Below are 12,511 nucleotides of genomic sequence, written 5' to 3' on the forward strand. Positions count from 1 at the left end.
ATACACACCGTTTATACTGCATGCTGGGCAGAATGCACACCGTTTATAGATCATGCTGGGCATAACAAAACCATTCTTCGAAGAGATCGAAACATAATGTATTATACTGCCCATACTGCCTACAATTCAATTATCCTGAATCAGGACTGAATTCCTATATGACCCGACTCCGGGACATCAATTCCTCAAAATGATACCAGGCTTTTTTGGACCTGTTCCTTTTCTCGGTGAAGAGAACCGATGCGCGTATTAACATTGACAATTGTCTGTTGCGCGATAACTGGGTGGACAAGTGTAATAACCCAGCTTGTGGTATATCAAGCTAACAAAGTTGATTCTTCATCGGAGTTTTGGTGCAACGGTAGCATGCCTGGACGAGGTTTTGGAGATAGTAGGTTCGAGTCCTCAAAGCACTAATTCTTCAGCAGTATATGGAGTTAGCTAATACCACAGTTGGGTTGTAATACTAGCGTGGACTGATTGAGTCAAAAGGACTCAAGCTTTATTGAGTGCGTTTTTTTGATGCTGCTAGCAAGGTTTCGCTCCCTAACTTTTTGCATTTTCTCTCAGTTTTCACGGCAAAAAAACATTAAAGTTTAAATGACAAATATATTGAATTGTTTACCTCAAATGAATAAAAAGTTACTGTCATTTGTAGAAAATTTGTGAGAAGAGAAACATTTCCTTTCTATTCTCAGTATCTGGACATGCAACCTCCTCTGGAAAAGAAGAAAAATCGAGCCCTTCAGAAACTCGGTTTCCAGGGAATGGTTTTCGAGAAGATCCTCAAATTTCTCACACACCAAACGGCAGTCCAGCTGTTCTCGGATGATGCCGGTGTCGAAGAGCTGGTTCCGGAGATTTGTGAGAATGAGAACATGAAAATGTTTTGGGAGACAATTGACAAACCAACACTAGTAAGTTTTTGAAGACCAAAATTATTGTACGCTTAGATATAGCGTGGCGGCAAAAACCTTTTTTAGTCAGTCCCATAACGTTGCAACGCTATCGAACGTTTCAAGGGTCAAAGTTCAAATTTAAAAGATGCAGGATCAGCATTTCGTTGTTCATTTGCATGTCGGGAGTTTTCGAACGTTTGCTTGCGTTGCAACTTTATGGGACTTACTATAGTCTTCAATTCTGACAGCATGCAATTGTGACATAAAGTTGAAATGTTAGAGGTTGCTTCAAAGTTCAAAGTTAAAATTTAAACCATGTAAGTATTGGTATATGATGTTCATATGCTTGCCTAGTTTTTCGAAGGTGCCGAAAAAATCGGAAAACAACGCCGTATTGTGCTTTCTCAAATAATACAATCACATATATGAACGCCGCCCTGGGAGTCGAAATGGAGCTCAAATAGAAGTTGGGCGTAATTGACCACCAATATAGAAAACGGTTCTGACTCATTGATTTGATTATCTTAGTTGATCTCTGTAATTGACCTGAGTTATGTAACCGGCAAAAAATAACTTTTCATTAAAAAGTGTATTTTTTGCTCTTCACCTTTTCCAGCCGCCAAAAATGTCGTTGTTGATTTGCAGTTTTTGGCACCCGTAGGAAGTCTGATCAGGCAACTACATCGTCTTTACAGTCACAAGTTCACACCCCTCATCACAGACCCCTCCTTCCTCTCCCAGGGTATGGAACTAGCAGCGGAGAGACTGGTGGGGGAGAGATCCAGGGACGACAAGACCAACAGTGTGTCTGTGTTCACATTCTACCAGACTGTTTCTAGGGAGTACCAGGGCAGTGTGGAAGTTTATGTCGACAAAATTGTACAGGTTAAATAATTCGATGATATTTACCAGACCGACTTGGAACGCGCACCAATGCCAGACCCACTTTGGTGATAATATGAACAGACAAGAGTATAATGTACGATCTGAATGTTGCAATTTAAACACCAATTAAGTCAAAGTGGGGTGGTAGAGTAATGCAAGAGGGCCCGGGTCGAGGTGTCACCGCCATTCAACGCAAAATTATGTAAGATTCATGCGGAAAAATTTGTGAGATAAGCGGTGAATGCGGTGAAATTACATAAATCAAGCGAAGAATGCCGTGAAAAAAAATTATTGCCTCGTAGTTGTGAAAATACATAATTTCACCACTGAATTTAGCGGTGAAATTACATAAATTCACCGCATAACCTAATGGTGAAAATATATTAAGTAACCGCTTTAAATTACATAAATTCACCGCTTAGAAAAATGTTAAAATTTTTTTGAGATCAGCAGTGAATGCGTGGAATTAGACACAAATTTATTTACATTAAGTGTGATAAACTTCGTTATTCGCAAAATTCACAAATTTCCGTATGAAAACCTAACTTTCTTCCTAGGCAAGCCATAGCAGAAATTCCTTTCGTTTCGATTTATTATGTTTTGTTTTGTTTGGAGATAGACTTTGAGCCTGGTTTTTTACCTAGTGCTCTTCTCAAAATCTCCTATAGTTGTTTGTAACTCCGCCGTAGCTGATCCCCAGCCCGGTTGAGAGAAGGAGGAGGAGAACACACCCAAAACATAATGGAAAAATCTTAAAAAGTAGTTCGTTAGTTCAACTGCTGATTTTTTTCGACAGTATTTAACCTATTTTAGCTCTCAAAACGTCCCCTGATCAGACTACCGTGCCTTCTAAACGTCCTCTGATAAGACTATCATGCGTTTGAAACAGCCTCTGGTCAGACTAAAGTCTCTTCGAAACGTCCTCTGATCAGACTAAAGTGCGTTCGAGACGTCCTCTGATCAGACCGTCCCAGACCAAAGTGACCTCTGATCAATGCTAGGAAGCGGTGAATTTTTGTAAGATCAATGCAAAAAATCAAAAATTTCTAAGATAAGCGGCGAAAAGTTTTTTTTCCACCGGAAATTTCATACACAATTTAGCGGTGAAATGCGGTGAAATTATGTAAGTTCACGGCTAGAGTAAACGATGAACTTACAAAAATTCACTAAAATTCACGGCTAAATTATAAAATTTCACCGCTATGTGGAGCGGTGAAGTTACATACTTTAGCGGTGAATTATGGTGAATTTTTGTAAGTTCACCACTTACTCTAGCAGTGAACTTACATAATTCTTTACAAACCACATTTCACCGTAAAATTATGTATAAAATTTGCGATAAAGAAAACATTTTTTCACCGCTTATCTTACATATGTTTTTCGATTTTTCCTCGACCCGGGGGGCTGCCAAAAGGGGATAATGTTGTATGAGTGAGCTGCAATGGGAGCAAGTATCGGTCGTACCCTGGTTAACCCCGACAAATATCGGTCAACTCATTTTTTGTCAACGCATTGTCGACACTGGCTATTAACAAAAAGACCAAAGGTAAGACTTCATACACAACCGCGGTGGCCAACCGCGGTCTTTTCATACGACGTCCGCTCAACTAGGGAAATGAGTTTGAACTGAGCTCCTCTCTAGGCTCAAAAAGAAAACGTTGAATGAGATGAGACAATTTGTTCGGATGTGCCTCACTATTCAGATTGAATGATTGCGTAACATTTTAAACAAGTTCAACATACTCAAATTGCCAAAACATCCCTTCACGCAATTAAAAGGAATTAATTACCTAGTCTATGTATTCAATAATCAAACTATAATTATGTTCAATAATCTAAATATGTGAATAAAAGGAATGCATGGGAATATATTTTAGGAGGTAGCCTTATCATCGCAGTTATGGAACCCTAACCTACAAGCCAATACCCTTCCTGAAATTTTACCCCAATTTGCAGGCCACATTCCCCACCCGGAAATATGGAAACAGATTGCACAGCTTTTAACAGAGAGCCAGAGTATCAAACCGGAGTTAGCCTCCAAAATTTTGGACTATTTTGACTCTATTTCTGACGTGGTTGTCCGCAAAAAACTCACAGGTAAACAAAACTGACTTTATACTACAGTCAATTCGTCCTATGAGTATTTAATCAATTGTCAAGTTTAGTAGAGGTTTCACAATCAATTGGAAATATGTAGGATTTCGAATATTTTCATATTATGTCTGCAAAAGCAGAACTGTTTTGAATAAGAGTTTACACAATGTTCTGTGTTATCTCTTCTATCTAAAAACAGCGCAAATTCTTTACTAAAGGAAGCGCAGAGAATAAAGTTGAAATAGAAAAAAACAATATTTCTCAATAGGAGCTACTTCAAAAAGCTCGAAAAATAGCTGGCTTTGCTAGTGAGGACAGGAAAAGATATCCGCAGAATTTATTGTTTTAACACTTTTCAAAAAAGGGCTTGAACCAAAAAAGCTAATCGACATCAAAAAGATTTTGATAACAGTTGAATATGAGAAAAAATTGAGTTGACTTCTCGACAACTGCAAGCTTTATCTGTAAAATATTGCTGTTTTAATCGCAAAAGTCTCTTTAATTGATTTTATGTCTTGATTGAGAAGGATGTAAACAAAGTTTCAAAATGTTTTTTCCGACCCCACCTAATGAGGGGGACGAACTATGCGCCTAAATTAGTATTTCTGCACTCAATTTTTCTTCAGTCAATTGATTGAAATATTCATCTAAATGATTTGGGAGTGGCATCATTAGAAAGGCGTTCAACGGAAAACATTATATTGAAACATTTTTATATTGTTCTTTTCCGGGGGTTATCGAAATTGAATTTTTGTGGTTGTTCTGCTGATTTCTGTAGTTTTTGTCAACAATCTTCATAATTTTTCTCAAATTTTTATTAACTTTGCACAAATATGGTAAAATTGTTAGCGATTGTGTTTTTTAGCTAAGTTGCGTGTAACTTTTTGGATTGGCTCAACTACCGGTTTTTCAAAGACGTGCAGCGATGGCAACGGGAGAGTTGGTCTCCTCGTAGATTTTGAAAATCAAAATGGATTCAAATTCTCTTGCGTTAAAGATTTCAGTTTTCATATAGGAGTTCATTGGGAAAGTGATGAGAAATATTAGGTTTTCAAAGTGTCGAAAAGAACCCCAACTGAACCTTTATGATGTTTTCAGCTACTATTAATTGGTTATAGTGGTTTCTTTTTTGGTCGTATAAATTGTTTTCAAAACCGACAGTTTTGAATGCATTCCGATGGCACTTTAACGGAACACATTGAATGCCTTCGTTTGATAGTCATTGGATTCAATGACTCTGAAATCAATTGTATATAAAAATAACACCTTAAAACTACACTGACAGGTCCCATACACGTTTTTGTAAAGCCAAAACTATCCCGTCTCTGGGTTTTGTGTCTTTACGCCTTTTTATGACTTTGACGCTATCTGTTTTTGAGAAAGGTATCAATAATTTTTGAAACTCCTCTCTATTTGTGGTCCTCATTATTCTTTTTTTTACAAATTCCTTTGAATATCAAGTCGTGACACGCAAGTGAACAGAAGTAATTTTTTGCTTATATGTCAAGATTTTAATGGCTTCAATACTCCGTGTCTTCGTAAATCGTTTAACATTTTTCGAGTATTGTTGTACTTTCTAGTCTAATGACTTAATCTAAGTAATGACAGGTCTTATTGGCTTCCTAAGGAGTTAAGTGTATATGTTTTTAGAAGTTTTTTTAGTGGAAACCTTTTAAATGTTATCACTTTTTAAGTTAATTATTTTCAAAAGAAATCGAATAGTTTTTGACTTTTGCCCCTTTCTCTTCTGCCACCTGAGCCCAATTCTCTGGTTTCCACTTGAACCCAATTTCAATAAAAATAAGTCCAATATACTTTGTATTGAAATTTTTTAATACAGTTTTGATTTTTACATACAGTTTGATTTTTACATTTTATCTGATGATATTATGAAGTTGTTAAAAATTTTCATTTTGAAAACTAGATATGTCGTTTTATGGTTTTCTTCACTCGACGTCTCATTTATGCAGGTCTTATCGGTGCTTTAAAGCGGCATTATTCATTTCATTCAGCGGTTTAAGTTTTTACTCATTTATCCATTTTTACCGAACATTATGGAAATTTTTGAAAGACTTTCTTTCTCTTCATCATTTGGTAATCAAATAGGTTCAAATATGAATGAGTCGGTTCATCATATCATGTAAAAACACAGATTTGGACTTCTTGTTTACTACAAATTTCAAGATTCAAAATTGGAGTAGAGAATTTGATGTTAAATTAACAATGAAATCAAAACTTGCGAAAACTGTTCCAAAAAATATAGTTTTTTTTTCTGAATATTTCCACAAATTAGTTAAACTGTACTAGGCATAGTTTGCGTTTTCCAAACAACACACACGGCTATTCAAAAATTTTCTCGAATTCCGAATGGATTCGGCTGCTAAATTTAGACTGAAATGTACGTTAGCTTCGTCGAAATTTTACTTTTGAGTCACTTAGGTGCTTTCGCATTATAGTCCATCAATAATATGAAAAGCTAATATAGCTTCCCATACCAATTTAGATCTCAAATTAGCTACTGATATTTTTGTCTAAATCCATTTGATGATGAGAAAAAGAACAAACAACTTCTACGTGTTTAGTAAGATAACAGAAAGTAGTTTAAAAAGATGCAAAAAGGTAGGATACTGATAATCTTGAATTTTTTCGTGAACTCTCGAAAAAGTTTTGACATTTTACAGTATTTCTTATCATTTTGCTTACATTAAAATTTCATTTTGCAGAAGAACAAGCTTCAGTTGCTTAATTATTATCCTTGATCTGTACCTTTGTTAGAGAGCCACTTTCAACTGTTTCTAGATGAGTGAACTTACTTGAACATGAACTCTGAAATTAGAGGAAAAATCATTTTGGTTGACTCGAAAGATATGTTCGGATAGACTGTGCTACTTCCAGAGTAACAAGAGCCAGAGCCTTCGAGTTCATTTTTTAACACGCACACAGAAGATTGAGATTGCAAAAACTTTGAACCTCGTCGAAAAAAAATTTATCAAAACCTAATGCTCTTTACAATTCGTGAATTAATGTTTTCAACAAAGGATAGTTACTAATAATTGAGCTGCTTGGGATTTCTTCCAGATTGATTTAAAAAATCTGTTATTAGTCTTCACTTCGACTATTTTCAAGCAAAAAATTTTTTGGAGTATTTACTTCTTTCACTAAAACTTGATACTTCTTCTACTGTTTATCGAACTGGTTGATTTTGCCCTGCTTTTTCTCTTCCTCATTTGGTAGACTATTAAATCAAAACGTGGATTGGCGAGGTCGAAACATCATGTGCGAAGGCACACTACCGAGCTTCCTTGTTTTACATTAAAATGACATTAAAAAGTTTTGTAAAAAATGAACTTTGATCAACAAGTTGACTTTTTCCACCCAAAAAGGCTATTGTACTACTGAAAATGACAGACAATCCACATTTTGAACCGTCACAGAACGGGGTGATAATTAAGATGACCGTGTGTTCCCTTCATTCATCTTCTGCCTCATTTTTTGGTAACTGTTTTTTGAACTTCGGAACAGCATTTTTGTAGAAAGCCAATTCCTAGCTTCTTTACGTAACTGAGCGATTTCATTTCTATAACACTATGTAATATAGTTTTTCTTTACAAGTGATTAAAAAAATGGTTAAATTGAGGTTTTGGCCCTGATATTCTCCGGAAAATTTTTCGCTGATTTTTTTTTTGCTAAGTACAGAGAAACACGATTAGGTTTAGCAGCTGATTCATCAATGAATTTATAAACTTGTGTGGAGTTACTCCTATTGTTCGATGAAAACCAATAGAAACCCAATCCGTGTAGTAAATTCACAAATTTGCGTTGTTTCTCTCGGAATCCATCTATTATGAAGATGAAAACTATAACTTTTATTTCAGATGTCTACTTAGAACAACTTGAAGAGATAGACGCAAAAGAAATCTGTTCAGCTGCTGTTTGCTTGACTGCTTTAAGAGCTGCCAACTCACTTCACCAACTAGCCTTCCTTGCAAATCACCATGAAAAACAGACAGTTCGCGGAGTGTGTCGCGATGCTGCCTTTTCATTCGGACCCCAAGGTCGAAATGTCGTGCAGTTTTACTCGAACCCGATCAATCATTTAACCCAAACCCAGAGAAAGTACAAACCAACTAATAGACACGCGCTGCATGCAACTAGCGAGAGTAATATTAACACTGTAGATTTAGAAGATATTGTTTATTTGTAACTTATCGATTTAAGCTCAGACGAAGTTTGGCTTCTGTGTAATTTAATCAGAATTTAACAGGTTTTTGTGTTTTGGTAGCAGTCTAGGCCAGTGCTCAGGTGTTCAGGTATTACAAATTTTCCAAGAATTTCCTCCCCAGAATCCTTATTCTGCAAAACTTTATTACCACAGTTTCCCATATTTTTGCGCAGTTACACAAAAAATATAAACATGAGTCTGAATTTTCCTATGTTTAAAAAGTTTGAATTCCTTGAACAGGAATAAAAGCGGGAAATGTAAAATATTTTGTCACATGGTCTTAAGAGGAAACTGAAAAATTGATAGGCGGAGCTAAAACACTGTAAACTTAATCCGTACTGAAATCTACCACATTTATACTGAATATTAAATTCGGTATAAATTTACAATTAAATTTCTGGTACTTTCCAAAAGTGTACTATGAACCAACCTCTGCCCAGTTAAGACTTCTGGATTCTAAAATTAGAACTGAGATTTTTGTTTTATCATGATAAACGACCACAGAAAATCAACAGGCAAAACAAATACCTCGCTGCGACAACAACCACGCGTAAACAAGATCAATAAATGGAAAATAAGTCACGTTTGAGCGTGAGTAGCACGTGAACTGTTTAGCATTTTGTGTTCTTATACCGGATAGATTCCCAACCGCAAATTCGATAACCACACGGAAAACCCGTGAAATCAGGCCCTAACTTTTAAAGACCGTTTAATTCTTGTGGAACTTATATTTAGGTTCAGTGCAACGAAAGGCAGCTTTTCAACTATTCGCGTTTTATGTTCTGTATCTCGTATCTGTTTCGCATTCAGAATTTACCAAGAAATAATCTGCAGTTTACCAGAACTATATAGCTGTTTTGATAAAGGCTCTCCTTTTCAAGAATACAATTGAGGAACCAATCTTTACACGAAAGTCCAAATGGACTGCTAGACGGACTGTTAGACGGAAAGCTTTACGCAGAATGGTGTTAGCCAGGCTAGCGGAATCTATCTATATTATTCGCTCCACCAGACTTGTAAATTTGATTATTTCGTTCTAAGATACAAAGTCTAAGCCGACCCCAACAAATTTGAGCATAATTTTTTCGAGGATACTGAAACGATTCAGAGATTTCGTGGTCACATATAACGGAGAGCTCACTTCATCTATAAAAATGATTTTAATAAATTATAAGCCACTCACCCCCTCTCATCGCCACTTTTCCCCGCTCCTCCGATGATATACATAGCTTCTGTTAAATGAGATTCTGTTAATGCAGTTTATTATAACCAATAACAGTGTAGTAATAAAAACCATATTGATTATCCAGAACTAAATTTAGAATCTCAGCTGGTTTCTGGTTTCAGTGTTCCTGAACTCCGACCAAGTAAGATTAACAGTTCCTAGAGTTTCGCCGCTGGCTACAAACTGGAAAACCAAATAGTTATAACAACGTTTATAACTTCTACTAACCAGTTGGTTAATAATCAGACAGAATACATTCTTTAACTCCCTAAAACTATGGCTGTAGTCTGCAAAAATATTGTTTGAAAGCTTCAAGTTGATTTTGAAAATAGATTTTGTGAACCGTAAATAGTTTAATAAAAAGTGAGCAACTTCTAATTGGTTGCCAGTTGATTTGCTGCGAGCGTCTGGTTTTAATTTGACTGTCCAGAAACAATTCCAAATATGCAATTTCTGGGTAGAAATTTCAAAACCAACAAAACCAAGCTACGTTGATAAAACTTGAATTCGCCAAATAAACTACTGTCGCCCGCCGCAACTAATTTACAAATTTATTCGGTACAATTTCTTATTCTCAGAATTTTATTTCAACCTTTCAAATAAATTCCGACAAAATTCGGTAGTTAGTAAAAGTTCGACAACTTTCACGAAGCGCACGCAATTTATTGAGTATTGACTTAGTTGTAATCAGAAGTTAGTTATAACTTATTTCATAACTGTTAGGTTTATTTGGGGTGACAGTGGGAGTAATCCCGTAAATTAAACACATAAATTACTCGGCAGGACCTGACGCTTCATTTTGAGGTAGCCTTAATCTCAGGTTAATTTGAGGTACCTTTGCTTGAGTGTTTGTATCTTCTATCTCTACCCGAGTGTACCTGAGTGTTGGCACAGATTTGTGCCAGCCAACAGCCAGCCACCGGTCTTGCCTTGATTGGTGTGTTGGAAGTACCCCTCTCTTTCTCTCCCCCTTTCTTTCCCCTTTCTCTATTTGGGTTCTGTTGGGTTTTGGCCCGCGTGTTGCGTGGCCATTTTATCCCTTTACCAGCCCATGCGCAGTATGAGTGGGAAAGACGACATTCCTTCAGGATTCCAGGACCTCGAAGAAGTTAGTACCACTGCTGCTGTTATAACTTATCATAACCATGATAAGTTATCACACCTTATCGTAAAATAGCATGCCGGGGGCATAATTGATCTCAAATTAATATATAAGTTGTTTACAACCTCATTAGTTAGCAATGTTAACTATCGATGTTGGAAATATATGCAAAACAAATAACAAGAAAAGATATAAAATTTGAGCTGATCTGTCCATTTATAATTCAAATGGCTTGGTTTTTTATTCGAAAGCAACACATTCTTATCACGAAAAAAGTTTCTCCTGGAAAAACAAAGAATCTTGAAATGAGTTCCCAAAAGCATTTCGCTTGGAAAAGGAGAATATCGTAATATTCAAACCCAAAAAAGGTAGAGCATTTATTTTCAAGTGCAGCAAAACTGCCTTTCTTTGAGAAAACGTCCAGTTAATAAAAGCTAAATGTTTATGAACTATCTCAAAAAGATCATACAAAAAGGCACCTACACTTTGAATTTTAAAAAAGCACCAGAAATATCAAATAATAAAACTTTCTGAGTTTAAATCAGATCTCTATCAAGGGGTCATTACGCGTTTAGCATTTTAAATAACCGGTAGGCGGTTTGTACAGTTTTCACACGAGTTTCCAAATTTCGAAATTTTCTAGACTATTTTCTCCCAAATTTTTCCAAAAAATTGTCTCTTTTCTCAACTGTTGCTTTGAAATTGCCATTAAACTTTCAAGTGGACTCAGAACAAGGCTATTTCCGGAACATTCTGGTAACCTTCGCTCTTTTTCCTGGGAGAAGTTGCTGAAAATCGTTTAATTATTTGCAGAAGCAACATTTTGTTGAAAAAAAGGTTTTAAAAATGTTATTTTGTACTCGCAGTTCTTCAAAATTTTGAAGTAAACTGAAAGATTTAATTTATTTAGACATCTAGAAAATAAATTCCGTCTTTCTGATTACATTACACCCAAAACATAAGTGATCGCTTGGACGAACTTAAGTGTTTCGGTTTCTGTCAAAAAATTTTGTTTAAATTCTGTCAGGAACTCACTGGATTCTGAACCTGTTAATCTCTTGGTTACGTTTGCAGGCATGCTGTGTACTAGATGTTGATTTTTAGGCTGTTGCTTTTCTTTTTTGCCATGCAAATCGGACAACTCGAATCGCGATTACTTGGCAAACAGTAAAAAAAAACAACCTAACCATCTTTTCTGTCTACGTGGAGGAAACGAGAACGAAAGCTTGTTTAAAGCCTGGAAGTTTTTGCCTTTCTTCATGACCGTGTGCGTCTCAATTTTGTTAAGCAAAAGTAGCGCTTACAGACAACAATTGTGCTGAATGTAGCCTTTTGGTTCCGTAGTTTATATAATTCTCGCCAAAACCCAGATTGGGACGAAGGGGGGACCAAAGTTGGGGTACCAAAAAGGTTTTTATTAAGTAATTTATTGGGAGATTAGGTTTTGCAGAGCAAAGACTACCAGCGTTTTGTGTTCTTCCACTGTAGACTAAAGGAACAAAAACAAATGTACCGCAAAAAAAATCACTAACCCACCATATGTGGTTATTGGCACAAACAGCAATTTAAAAAACACGGTTTTCAGATCTGCCGTTCAAAAATTGTTCTATTTGTTTCCAGGGGCAAAAATATCAAGACAACAATTTTTAAAAGTTTTTAAACTTTTCAATTTTTTTGTGTGAATATCTAAATCCTCTCGAGATAATTACGGCAACTGATATACTCACTCTTGCATATTCAGCTCCTAGCTATTTTCAGAGCAAGGAGTACAAATTGTCTGACGCAATTTCATAAGAAATAGAAAACAAAACAGCAGCTGTCATCATTACCGCCCAAAAATTCCTTCCGTATTGAAAAATCGCACCAAATAATTTACATGTCGGTTTTTTACAAATATGTGAAATCCAACAGTCGAGGGGTAAACATTTGTATTGGACATTTTGGCACAAATAGTTAGAAGATCACTGTACCCGTCGAGAAGAGAACGCAGAAAACTAAAATTTTTTTGCAGGTTGTCCCCAATATACCCGTTGGTTTCTCTTTTGTATTTAAAAAAGGAGCAAAGTATCCACAAAAAAATTTGA

At 36.0% G+C, this 12,511-nt stretch overlaps 1 protein-coding gene across 1 annotated transcript in view; it reads left to right on the forward strand.

Moving 5' to 3' along the window:
- The window catches only part of LOC142356908 (uncharacterized), a 12,575-nt gene extending 4,432 nt beyond the window's left edge, over window positions 1-8,143 (forward strand). The window contains exons 2-5 of the mRNA XM_075408662.1: window positions 659-917; window positions 1,545-1,784; window positions 3,662-3,881; window positions 7,754-8,143. Of these exons, the coding sequence (XP_075264777.1) occupies window positions 659-917; window positions 1,545-1,784; window positions 3,662-3,881; window positions 7,754-8,082 (1,048 nt within the window). The 3' untranslated portion in view covers window positions 8,083-8,143. The remainder of the gene's footprint in view (window positions 1-658; window positions 918-1,544; window positions 1,785-3,661; window positions 3,882-7,753) is intronic.
- Window positions 8,144-12,511: the final 4,368 nt, after the last annotated feature.

The sequence above is a fragment of the Convolutriloba macropyga genome, unplaced genomic scaffold (genome assembly GCF_964194025.1).
Source record: "Convolutriloba macropyga unplaced genomic scaffold, txConMacr16.3 SCAFFOLD_4744, whole genome shotgun sequence".
Taxonomy (NCBI): Eukaryota; Metazoa; Xenacoelomorpha; order Acoela; family Convolutidae; genus Convolutriloba; species Convolutriloba macropyga.